Source organism: Ovis canadensis, chromosome 19 (genome assembly GCF_042477335.2).
Source record: "Ovis canadensis isolate MfBH-ARS-UI-01 breed Bighorn chromosome 19, ARS-UI_OviCan_v2, whole genome shotgun sequence".
In the NCBI taxonomy this organism is placed as follows: domain Eukaryota; kingdom Metazoa; phylum Chordata; class Mammalia; order Artiodactyla; family Bovidae; genus Ovis; species Ovis canadensis.
The window spans coordinates 63,693,447-63,704,414 of record NC_091263.1 but is presented as its reverse complement, the minus strand read 5'-3'; the positions used below and the strand labels follow the sequence as shown (position 1 = coordinate 63,704,414).

The window sequence follows — 10,968 nt, the reverse complement described above, 5'->3', positions numbered from 1 at the left end:
AAATCTTTAAAAAAATCTTCAACAAAGGAGACAAGAATATATAATGGGGAAAAGACATCTATTCAGCAAGTGGTGTTGGGAGAGTTGGACAACCCCATGTAAATCAATGGTTATGAGAGGGTAATAGGTAGGAAGGCAAGAAGTCCCCAAGCAGTAGGAGGAAATTAATTGCAAGTGGCATACATTTTTTCCTTCTCTACAAAAAAATTAAAAGAGACACCTGGTTCTGCCTTGAGTTAACCAATGTGTTTTTCTCATGGAAATGTTTTTCTTAAGCTATCTTAATGAAACTATGTATTTGCTTAGGAATCTGCCTGCTGAACACTGAAGAATTGATGCTTTTGAACTGTGGTATTGGAGAAGAATCTTGAGAGTCCCTTGGACTGCAAAGGGATCCAACCAGCCAGTCCTAAAGGAAGTCATTCCTGAATATTCCTTGGAAGGACTGATGCTGAAACTCCAATACTTTGGCCACCTGATGCAAAGAGCTGACTCATTTGAAAAGACCCTGATGCTTGGAAAGATTGAAGGCAGAAGGAGAAGGGGACAACAGAGGATGAGATGGTTGGATGGCATCACCGACTCAATAGACATGAGTTTGAGTAAACTCCAGGAGTTGGTGATGGACAGGGAGGCCTGGCGTGCTGCAGTCCATGGGGTCACAAAGAGTTGGACACGACTAAGTGACTGAACTGAACTGAACTGAATTCCAAAAGTCCCCCTACCTGCCTTGGGCTACATAAGCCTGCACAGCATGGCCTTTCCTATCTCACTCTCTCATTGCCCTTCCTGGTGGCTCTGCTAATACCAAATAAACCCAGTATGCCCCCATCTCAGTGTGTTTCTCTTGTTGCCTCATCTAGAATTTGAATGATCTGAGAGTGAATCTAATCACGGATTGGTCACCTGAGAGCCAGAAGTGGAGTGTTATGACTTGCCTAGTTCAACTAGTCAGCAGGAGGAAGCCATGGGCAATCACCAGCCATTCATGAAACAGCTGCATGAGGAATAGATGAACTGGTCAGGTTCTTCTCTTGCCCTCTGCTCTACTCAGGCAAAGCATGTGCCTGTCAGCCTTCACTCAAGAATAACCTCTGAGGGAGGGGAGTTCAGGATGGGGAACACGTGTATACCTGTGGTGGATTCATGTTGATGTATGGCAAAACCAATACAATAGTGTAAAGTAATTAACCTCCAATTAAAATAAATAAATTTATATTAAAAAAAAGAATAACCTCTGCACTCTACCTTCTAAAGAAAGTGGGTAGTCTCACCATGAAAAGATCCTATTATGGGTCTACAGGGAAATTGTCAAGGCAATGTTTTTCGAATTTCATCAATGGTCCCAATGACATGGAAGGTTTAATTAAAGTAGACTGTGAACCCCACCCATCATTTCTGGCTAAGTATATCATGTTCCCAAGAATGAGTATTTCTAACATATTTCCAAGTGATGCTGTGGCAACTTATCTAGGGAACACCACTACAGTAGAAAAATCTACGATTCTTACCCTTCTGAATGGGAAAGGTCACTTTCTGCCTCCTGTGAGTCTTCTCCTATGTGTCTCCTTTACTGCTCACAAAAAATACTTTAAATTTGACACTTGAGGAGAACCTTATTTCTGGCCTTTCCCTTCTCAAGAAAAAGGGTTTAAACTAAAAATTCCGTGTTTTAATCCTGTTTTGATCTTTTTGATGACCAGCCTCAGCGTTAGTCCATCCAGGAGCTCTCCCAGAGTCACCACAATGGAACAAAGGATACTTACTTCTAACACCCAGGAAATCATAAGAATTTCAGGAACTCTGTATCAAAATCCAGTTCAAAGACCAAATATTAGAACAAAAGATACTCTTCGTGCTCTTATCACTTAAGAAATTATGAGAGTGCTTCCTAGGACTCTAGGCTTCTACCATTTCTCTGTGGTTCTTCTTGTTTCTCCACTCACGCTATTCCTGCCTCTTCCCCTCTGCCTCGTGGATTTAACAAGCTCTCCTGAGGCCTAGGCCTCCAAGTGTTGGGGGAAAACAGTGTCAGCCACATTGGCAAGACCAAAGCCATGTTCATTCCAGGGCAAAGATCATGAAGCCCAATGGTGAGAAGCTGGACAAGTTCCAGTCTGAAATCTTCTACACCCTCCTGGAGTTGGAGATGAACTCAGACCTGAAAACCCAGCTGTGGGAGTTGAACAATCACAGCTGCCAAGGCCACTGAAGTTAGTGTTGGTCAAAAAGCTCTTTTAATCTTTTTTCTTATTCCTCAAATGAAATATTTCCAAAAATTCCAGGTCTGACTATAGCATGACTTGGAGAAGTCCAGCAGGAAACATGTCATCTGTTGCTCAGAGGAGAATTCTGCCTAAGCCAACTCAAAAAAGCCATACAAAAAAATAAGCAAAAGCATCCCAGGAGCTGCAGTCTGACAACCGTGCATGTTGTGATTCTGGAAGATTTGGTTTCCCCAAGTGAGATCACAGGCAAGAGAATCTGCAAGAAACTGAATGGCAGCTGGCTCATAAAGGTTCATTTGGATAAAACACAGCAGAACAATGTGGAACACAAAGTTGAAACATTTTCTGGTGTCTGTAAGAAGCTCATGGGTGAACTCCCCAGTGGTTCAGTGGTTAGGAATCTGCCTGCCAATGCACGGGACGTGGGTTCAATCCCTGGTCTGGGAAGATTCCACATGCCATGGGGCAACTAAGCCTATGCACCGCAACTACTGAGCCTATGCTCTAAAGCCTATGAACCATACTGAAGTTCACACACTATGGAGCCTGCAAACTGCAAATACTGAGTCCACACGTTATAACTACTGAAGCCTGCCCACTCTAGAGTCAGCATGCCATCTCTATTTATTATAATTAATACATATATTTTTGAGCAGCTGATTTTTAAAATATTTGTTTATTTATTTTTGGCTGCGCTGGGTCTTCATCACTGCTGGCAGGCTTTCTCTACTTGTGGCGAGCAATGGCTACTCTAGTTACGGTGCATGGGCTTCTTATTGCCATGGCTTCTCTTGTTGTGGAGCACACACTGTCGGGCATAAGCATGGGTTCTAGGGCACTCAGGCTCAGCAGTTGCAGCTTTCAGGCTCTAGAGGGCAGACTCAGTGGTTGTGGCACATGGGCTTTCTTGCCCTGTGGCATGTGGGATCTTCCTGGACCAGGGATTGAATCCATGTCCCCTGCATTGGCAGGTGAATTCTTAACAACTGGACACCAGGGAAATCCCAGCAAAGCAATCATGAGAAAGAAAAGTGAAGCTGGAGGAATCAGGCTTCCTGACTTCAGACATACTACAAAGCTACAGTAATCAAAACAGCACGGTACTGGCACAAAAACAGAAATATAGATCAATGGAACAAGACAGAAAGTCTGGAGATAAACTGTCACTCCCATGGTCACATAATCTATGACAAAGGAGGCAAGAATATACAACGAAGAAAAAGAGTCCCTTCAATAAATGGCGCTGGGAAAACTGGACAACTGCATGTAAAAGAATGAAACTACAACACTCCCTAACGCCATACACAGAAATAAACTCAAAATAGATCAAAGACCTAAATGTAAGGCTGGACACAACAAAATTCTTAGAGGAAAACATAGAATGCTCCTGACATGATTTCCAGCAAGATTTGTTTAAATTCATTTCCTATAGTGATGAAAATAAAAACAAAAATAAATGAGGTCTAATTAAACTTAAAATCTTTTGTACAGCAAGTTCAGTTCAGTTCAGTCGCTCAGTTGTGTCCGACTCTTTGCGACCCCATGAATCGCAGCACTCCAAGCCTCCCTGTCCATCACCAACTCCCGGAGTTCAAGGAAACCATAAACAAAACAAAAAGACAAACTTAAGAATGTGAGAAAATGTTTGCAAGCAAAGAAGCTGACAATGGATTACTTTCCAAAATATATAAACAGCTCATGAAGCTTAATATCAAAAAACAAACAACCCTGTCAAAAACTGAGCAGAAAATTTACGAAAGACATTTCTCCAAAGAAGACATACAGATGGCCAAAAAGCACATGAAAAAATGCTCAGTATCACTAATTATTAAAGAAATGCAAATCAAAACTACAATGAAGTATCACTTGATACCTTCAGAATGGCCTTCATCAAGAAATCTACAAACAATAAATGCTGGCAAGGGTGTGAAGAAAAGGGAACCCTCTTGCACTGTTGTTGGGAATGTAATTTGATACAGCCACTGTGGAGAACAGTATGGAGGTTCCTTAAAACACTGAAAATAGAACTACCATATGACCCAGCAATCCCACTCCTAGGCATATACTTGGAGAAAACTTTAATTCAAAAATATACATACACCCCAATGTTCCCTGAAGCACTGTTTACAGTAGCCAGGAGATGGAGCAACCTAAGTGTCCATCAACAGAGGAATGGGTAAAGGAGGTATCATACATTTATACAATGGACTATTACTCAGCCATAAAAAGAATAAAATAATGCCATTTGCAGCAATAGGGATAGACCTGGAGATTGTCATATTAAGTGAAGTAAGTCAGACACAGAAAGACAAATATCATATGATAGCAGTTACATGTGAAATCTTTTTTTTTAAAGGTACAAATTAACTTTTATTTTTTTTGGATCTGCTACAGCAGAGGTTCCCAACCTCCAGGCCAAGGACCGGTAGTTCCTTTTTTTTTCATATTTTTAAATATAAATTTATTTATTTTAATTGGAGGTTAATTACTTTACAATATCGTATTGGTTTTGCCATACATCAACATGTATCCACCACAGGTATACACGTGTTCCCCATCCTGAACCCCCTTCCCTCCTCCCTCCCCGTACCTTCCCTCTGGGTCGTCCCAGTGCACCAGCCCCAAGCATCCAGTATCATGCATTGAACCTGGGCTGGTGACTCATTTCATATATGATATTATACATGTTTCAATGCCATTCCCCCAAATCATCCCACCCTCTCCCTCTCCCACAGAGTCCAAAAGACTGTTCTATACATCTGTGTCTCTTTTCCTGTCTCACATACAGGGTTATCATTACCATCTTTCTAAATTCCATATATATGTGTTAGTATACTGTATTGGTGTTTTTCTTTCTGGCTTACTTCACTCTGTATAATAGTTTCCAGTTTCATCCGCCTCATTAGAACTGATTCAAATGTATTCTTTTTAATGGCTGAGTAATACTCCATTGTGTATATGTACCACAGCTTTCTTATCCATTCATCTGCTGATGGACATCTAGGTTGTTTCCATGTCCTGGCTATTATAAACAGTGCTGCGATGAACATTGGGGTACATGTGTCTCTTTCAATTCTGGTTTCCTCCGTGTGCATGCCCAGCAGTGGGATTGCTGGGTCATAAGGCAGTTCTATTTCCAGTTTGGTTTTTTTTTTTTTTTTGGTGTTAATTTCTACTCTGCAGCATATTTCCAGTTTTTTAAGGAATCACCACACTGTTCTCCATAGTGGCTGTGCTAGTTTGCATTCCCACCAACAGTGTAAGAGGGTTCCCTTTTCTCCACACCCTTTCCAGCATTTATTGCTTGTAGACTTTTGGATTGCAGCCATTCTGACTGGCGTGAAATCGTACCTCATTGTGGTTTTGATTTGCATTTCTCTGATAATGAGTGATGTTGAGCATCTTTTCATGTGTTTGTTAGCCATCTGTATGTCTTCTTTGGAGAAATGTCTATTTAGTTCTTTGGCCCATTTTTTGATTGGGTCATTTATTTTTCTGGAATTGAGCTGCAGGAGTTGCTTGTATATTTTTGAGATTAGTTGTTTGTCAGTTGTTTCATTTGCTATTATTTTCTCCCATTCTGAAGGCTGTCTTTTCATCTGCTTATAGTTTCCTTTGTTGTGCAGAAGCTTTTAAGTTTAATTACTAGAGCTAATCAATGAATATAGTAAAGTTGCAGGATATAAAGTCAACACACAGAAATCCCTTGCATTCCTATACACTAATAATGAGAAAATAGAAAGAGAAATTAAGGGAACAATTCCACTCACCATTGCAATGAAAAGAATAAAATACTTAGGAATATATCTACCTAAAGAAACTAAAGACCTATATATAGAAAACTATAAAACACTGGTGAAAGAAATCAAAGAGGACACTAATAGATGGAGAAATATACCATGTTCATGGATTGGAAGAATCAATATAGTGAAAATGAGTATACTACCCAAAGCAATTTATAGATTCAGTGCAATTCCTTATCAAGCTATCTACAGTATTTTTCACAGAGCTAGAACAAATAATTTCACAATTTGTATGGAAATACAAAAAACTTCGAATAGCCAAGGCAATCTTGAGAAAGAAGAATGGAGCTGGAGGAATCAACCTGCCTGACTTCAGGCTCTACTACAAAGCCACAGTCAAGACAGTATGGTACTGCCACAAAGACAGAAATATAGATCAGTGGAACAAAATAGAAAGCCTAGAGATAAATCCACACACCTATGGGCACCTTATCTTTGACAAAGGAGGCAAGAATATACACTGGATTAAAAATCTCTTTAACAAGTGGTTCTGGGATAATTGGTCAACTACTTGTAAAAGAATGAAACTAGAACACTTTCTAACACCATACACAAAAATAAACTCAAAATGGATTAAAGATCTAAATGTAAGATCAGAAACTATAAAACTCCTAGAAGAGAACATAAGCAAAACACTCTCTGACATACATCACAGCAGGATCCTCTATGACCCACCTCCCAGAATATTGGAAATAGAAGCAAAAATAAACAAATAGGACCTAATTAAACAAATTAACTTTTTACAAAATAGATGTAGAGTCATGGATGTAGAAAACAAACTTATGGTTATGAGGCCATGAGGGGGAGGATAAAGTGAGAGTTTGGCACTGACATATATACTCTGTGTGTGTGTGCTCAGTCCCTTCAGTCGTGTCTGACTCTTTGTGACCCCGTGGACTGTAGCCCACCAGGCTCCTCTGTCCAGGGGATTTTGCAGGCAAGAAAACTAGAGTGGGTTGCTGTGCCCTCCTCCAGGGGATCTTCCCAACCCAGGGGTTGAACCCGCCTCTCTTAGGTCTCCTGCACTGGCAGGTCAGTTCTTTACCACTGAGTCACCAGGGAAGCTCCAATTTGAAAGATATCACCTTCAAAATCTACCTCGCACTACTCATTATTGTTTTCTATTTAATTAGTTTTATATTGTTGCTTTTATTCTACTGCTTTCTAGATCCAGCTGGTCTCTCTTTCTAGTTTCCTATGGTTCACATGCTAGTGAAGTAATGCTCAAAATTCTTCAAGCCAGGCTTCAGCAATACGTGAACCGTGAAATTCCTAATATTCAAGCTGGTTTTAGAAAAGGCAGAGGAACCAGAGATCAAATTGCCAACATCCGCTGGATCATCGAAAAAGCAAGAGAGTTCCAGAAAAACATCTATTTCTGCTTTATTGACTATGCCAAAGCCTTTGACTGTGTGGATCACAATAAACTGTGGACAATTCTGACAGAGATGGGAATACCAGACCACCTGACCTGCCTCTTGAGAAATCTGTATACAGGTCAGGAAGCAACAGTTAGAACTGGAGTGGAACAACAGACTGGTTCCAAATAGGAAAAGGAGTATGTCGAGGCTGTATATTGTCACCCTACTTATTTAACTTATATGCAGAGTACATTATGAGAAACGCTGGACTGGAAGAAGCACAAGCTGGAATCAAGATTGCCGGGAGAAATATCAATAACCTCAGATATGCAGATGACACCACCCTTATGGCAGAAAGTGAAGAGGAACTAAAAAGCCTCTTGATGAAAGTGAGAGGAGAGTGAAAAAGTTGGCTTAAAGCTCAACATTCAGAAAACGAAGATCATGGCATCCGGTCCCATCACTTCATGGGAAATAGATGGGGAAACAGTGGAAACAGTGGCTGACTTCATTTTGGGGGGCTCCAAAATCACTGCAGATTGTGATTGCAGCCATGAAATTAAAAGACGCTTACTCCTTGGAAGAAAAGTTATGACCAACCTAGATGGCATATTCAAAAGCAGAGACATTACTTTGCTGACTAAGGTCCGTCTAGTCAAGGCTATGGTTTTTCCTGTGGTCATGTATGGATGTGAGAGTTGGACTGTGAAGAAAGCTGAGTGCCAAAGAATTGATGCTTTTGAACTGTGGTGTTGGAGAAGACTCTTGAGAGTCCCTTGGACTGCAAGGAGATCCAACCAGTCCATTCTGAAGGAGATCAACCCTGGGATTTCTTTGGAAGGAATGATGCTAAAGCTGAAGCTCCAGTACTTTGGCCACCTCATGTGAAGAGTTGACTCATTGGAAAAGACTCTGATGCTGGGAGGGATTGGGGTCAGGAGGAGAAGAGGACGACAGAGGATGAGATGGCTGGATGTCATCACGGACTCGATGAACGTGAGTCTGAGTGAACTCTGGGAGTTGGTGATGGACAGGGAGGCCTGGTGTGCTGCGACTCATGGGGTTGCAAAGAGTTGGACACAACTGGGCGACTGAACTGAACTGAACTGAACTGACTGATGGTGCACTGAGTTACTAAAATCTGAATCCAGGGAAGACAAGAAGTGCTAAGTCTGAGGAGACACAAGAGTGCTGAATGGAGCTATACTGCCATGGTCCCTCTTGCCCTCCTGTGTGACTAGTTTTAAGAGAGGATGTGGACAGGCCTCACTGGAGGAATGGTACACGAATGCCCTGTCTTTCTACTCTGAGCTCTGATACGTTTCTGACAGAAGGGAAGTGGACAGGTAATACAAGTTCCCATGGATCTTGCTTCTGAGGAAGACTCAGCCTATGTGCAGATATCCTAATCCTCATGTCATAAAGCCATTGTTAACTCAGGGCTTTCCCCCTCATATGACTTGTGCCAGACCTTGGGAAGTAGACGAACGAAGGAACCATCAAGAGAGAAGCCATGGGGGTTCGGTTTTGTGTAAGAGATGTGTTCAGATACTTCAAGCAGGCTTGAGGGTGGGTAGGACTCACCCAAGACTTTATGGGTTTGGGAAAAAGGGGGGATGTGAGGCAGTAGGTAGCTTTTGTGCAGAGCCATAGAGAGAAACAGTAGCTTTCACTCTTCCATTCATTTCCCATTTATTTCTGATAACAGAAAGAGGGCCATTTAATTCAAATTGTCATTGAGGACTATGAAGAAATAACTGTGATGAGGAAGAAAGAGCAGAAGAAGAAAAGAAAGGTAGGTAAAATCTCTGTATAATGTACAGATATCCAGGACATTTATGTCAGTGTCACAAGGATGTGGAATTGTGCCTCTTAGGCCACAGTTATCTTTGAGTTTAAGATAGTCAGGAGTCAACTCAACATTGGCTCCTTTTCCCTCCACTCCATTCTCAGCAAGAACTCTGGGTCTGGGTTTGACTGTGACATGACGAGTGAATGGAGAAAAGCAAAGCTATCAAGAAACACACGAGCCGGGAGATGAGAATGTGAAGACCCTGAAATAGAAAGAATGTTCTCAACATGTAGAAGCTGGGAGTAGAATACATGATGAGGGTGTTAAAAGCCAACAACCATATTGAAATACACTGTTGTGGCAGAAAGCAATCAATCAGTAGGACTAGAATTAGCAGAGAATACCAGGCATAAGCACTATGAAGCCAAACCTCCAAAACCCAATAAGCACTGATAGGGTAGAATATGACTAACAAAGTCCCTCATACCCCTAATTCTTGCTTCTAGTTACTAATGGTTTTTGCCTTGATCCATGCACCTGAGAGGTAGTCATGAGGAGGCTGCTGTGACTCTGAGGGCAAGGAGATGTGTCCTTATTGGCAGAGGAGAACTCAGCACCTAGGGCCTCTTGATCAGTGTCCTGCTACTGTCCTGAACTCTCCAAAGTAGGGAAATGAAGAGAACCAGGCACTTTCCAGAAATATCCTACAAGTTGGTGGCAGGCAGTTCTCTGAGTGGTCTCTCTTATCTCTGCCTAGAAAGCTAAAAATGGAAGAAGAGAAAGAGCAGCCAAGAAGATCCAGGCCTGGTGGCGTGGCACCCTGGTGCGCCGGACACTGTTGCATGCAGCCCTGAGCACTTGGATCATTCAGAGCTGGTGGAAACTGACGATGGACAGGCTGCTGCAGAAGAAGCGGAGGGCAGCCCTGATCGCCTATGCACACAGAGAGAGGGCGGTGGTCAAGCTCCAGTCTTTGGTTCGTATGTGGCGCATCCACTGGCGATACTGCCAAGTGCTCAATGCCATCTATGTCATCCAACACCACTGGCAGTACCACAACTGCCAGACCTGTGCTCTCCTCCGGGGCCACTGTGTAGTCACAGCCACTCACCTGCAGTTTCACATTGAGATCATTAACCCCTAAGGGATGGCAAGAGGGGGCACTGTGTCTCCCGTCCCAGAGTAAAGGTCTAACCAGACATAAAGTATGTCTCATGGTTTCCCCTCTGCTAATGGAAATTTTAGGACTTAAGCTATGCTGCCTCCTCTTCTCCCTGGGAAAGAACTTCAGGGAGGTTCTCCCTTTGTGCCCACAAACCCTGTTCTGGACTGACAGTTCCATATGCCACGTACTTAGTTGTCAAAACAGAAACTGAGGTCCTAGTCTACCTATATATATAACAGGGTCAGAAGTCCCAGCTCCCAATTCCCAACCCCATTCCTTTCTTCTCACTGGGAATCTGAGACTCCGGTAAGCTGCATCTTCCTGAAGACTCTGGGTACCTTTGCACGTGAGAATGGACACTGAGGCTTTTCTCTGTCCTCCTGAGGTTGGTGGGGGTGGCCTCAGATGCCTTAGACAAGGTGTCTTTGGCAATCACCTAGTGGAAAGGCCAACATGTGACTGACTGTGAAAGGCTGACTCTCCTGGGAGGAGTGTAGTGCAGCCCCCGGTGAAGGACAGGAGGCCAGCCTTAGTCTCGATGAGGCTGGGCATGCTGATGAGCCGGTGATGACCCTGGGGACTGGCAGAAAACAGGAGTTCATGACACTTCAACTCCGTC

General features: G+C 42.6%; 1 protein-coding gene and 1 pseudogene across 1 annotated transcript; both read left to right on the top strand.

The window, feature by feature from the left end:
- The first annotated feature begins 1,012 nt into the window (after nt 1-1,012).
- Nucleotides 1,013-2,701, top strand: LOC138424360 (small ribosomal subunit protein eS7-like; annotated as a pseudogene).
- A 6,204-nt stretch (nt 2,702-8,905) lies between these two features.
- On the top strand, nt 8,906-10,328 carry LOC138424751 (IQ domain-containing protein F2). Its single transcript, XM_069562123.1, has 3 exons — nt 8,906-8,923; nt 9,101-9,187; nt 9,942-10,328. The coding sequence occupies exons 1-3, from the start codon at nt 8,906-8,908 to the stop codon at nt 10,326-10,328; spliced, it is 492 nt and encodes a 163-aa protein (XP_069418224.1).
- The last annotated feature ends 640 nt before the right edge of the window (nt 10,329-10,968 follow it).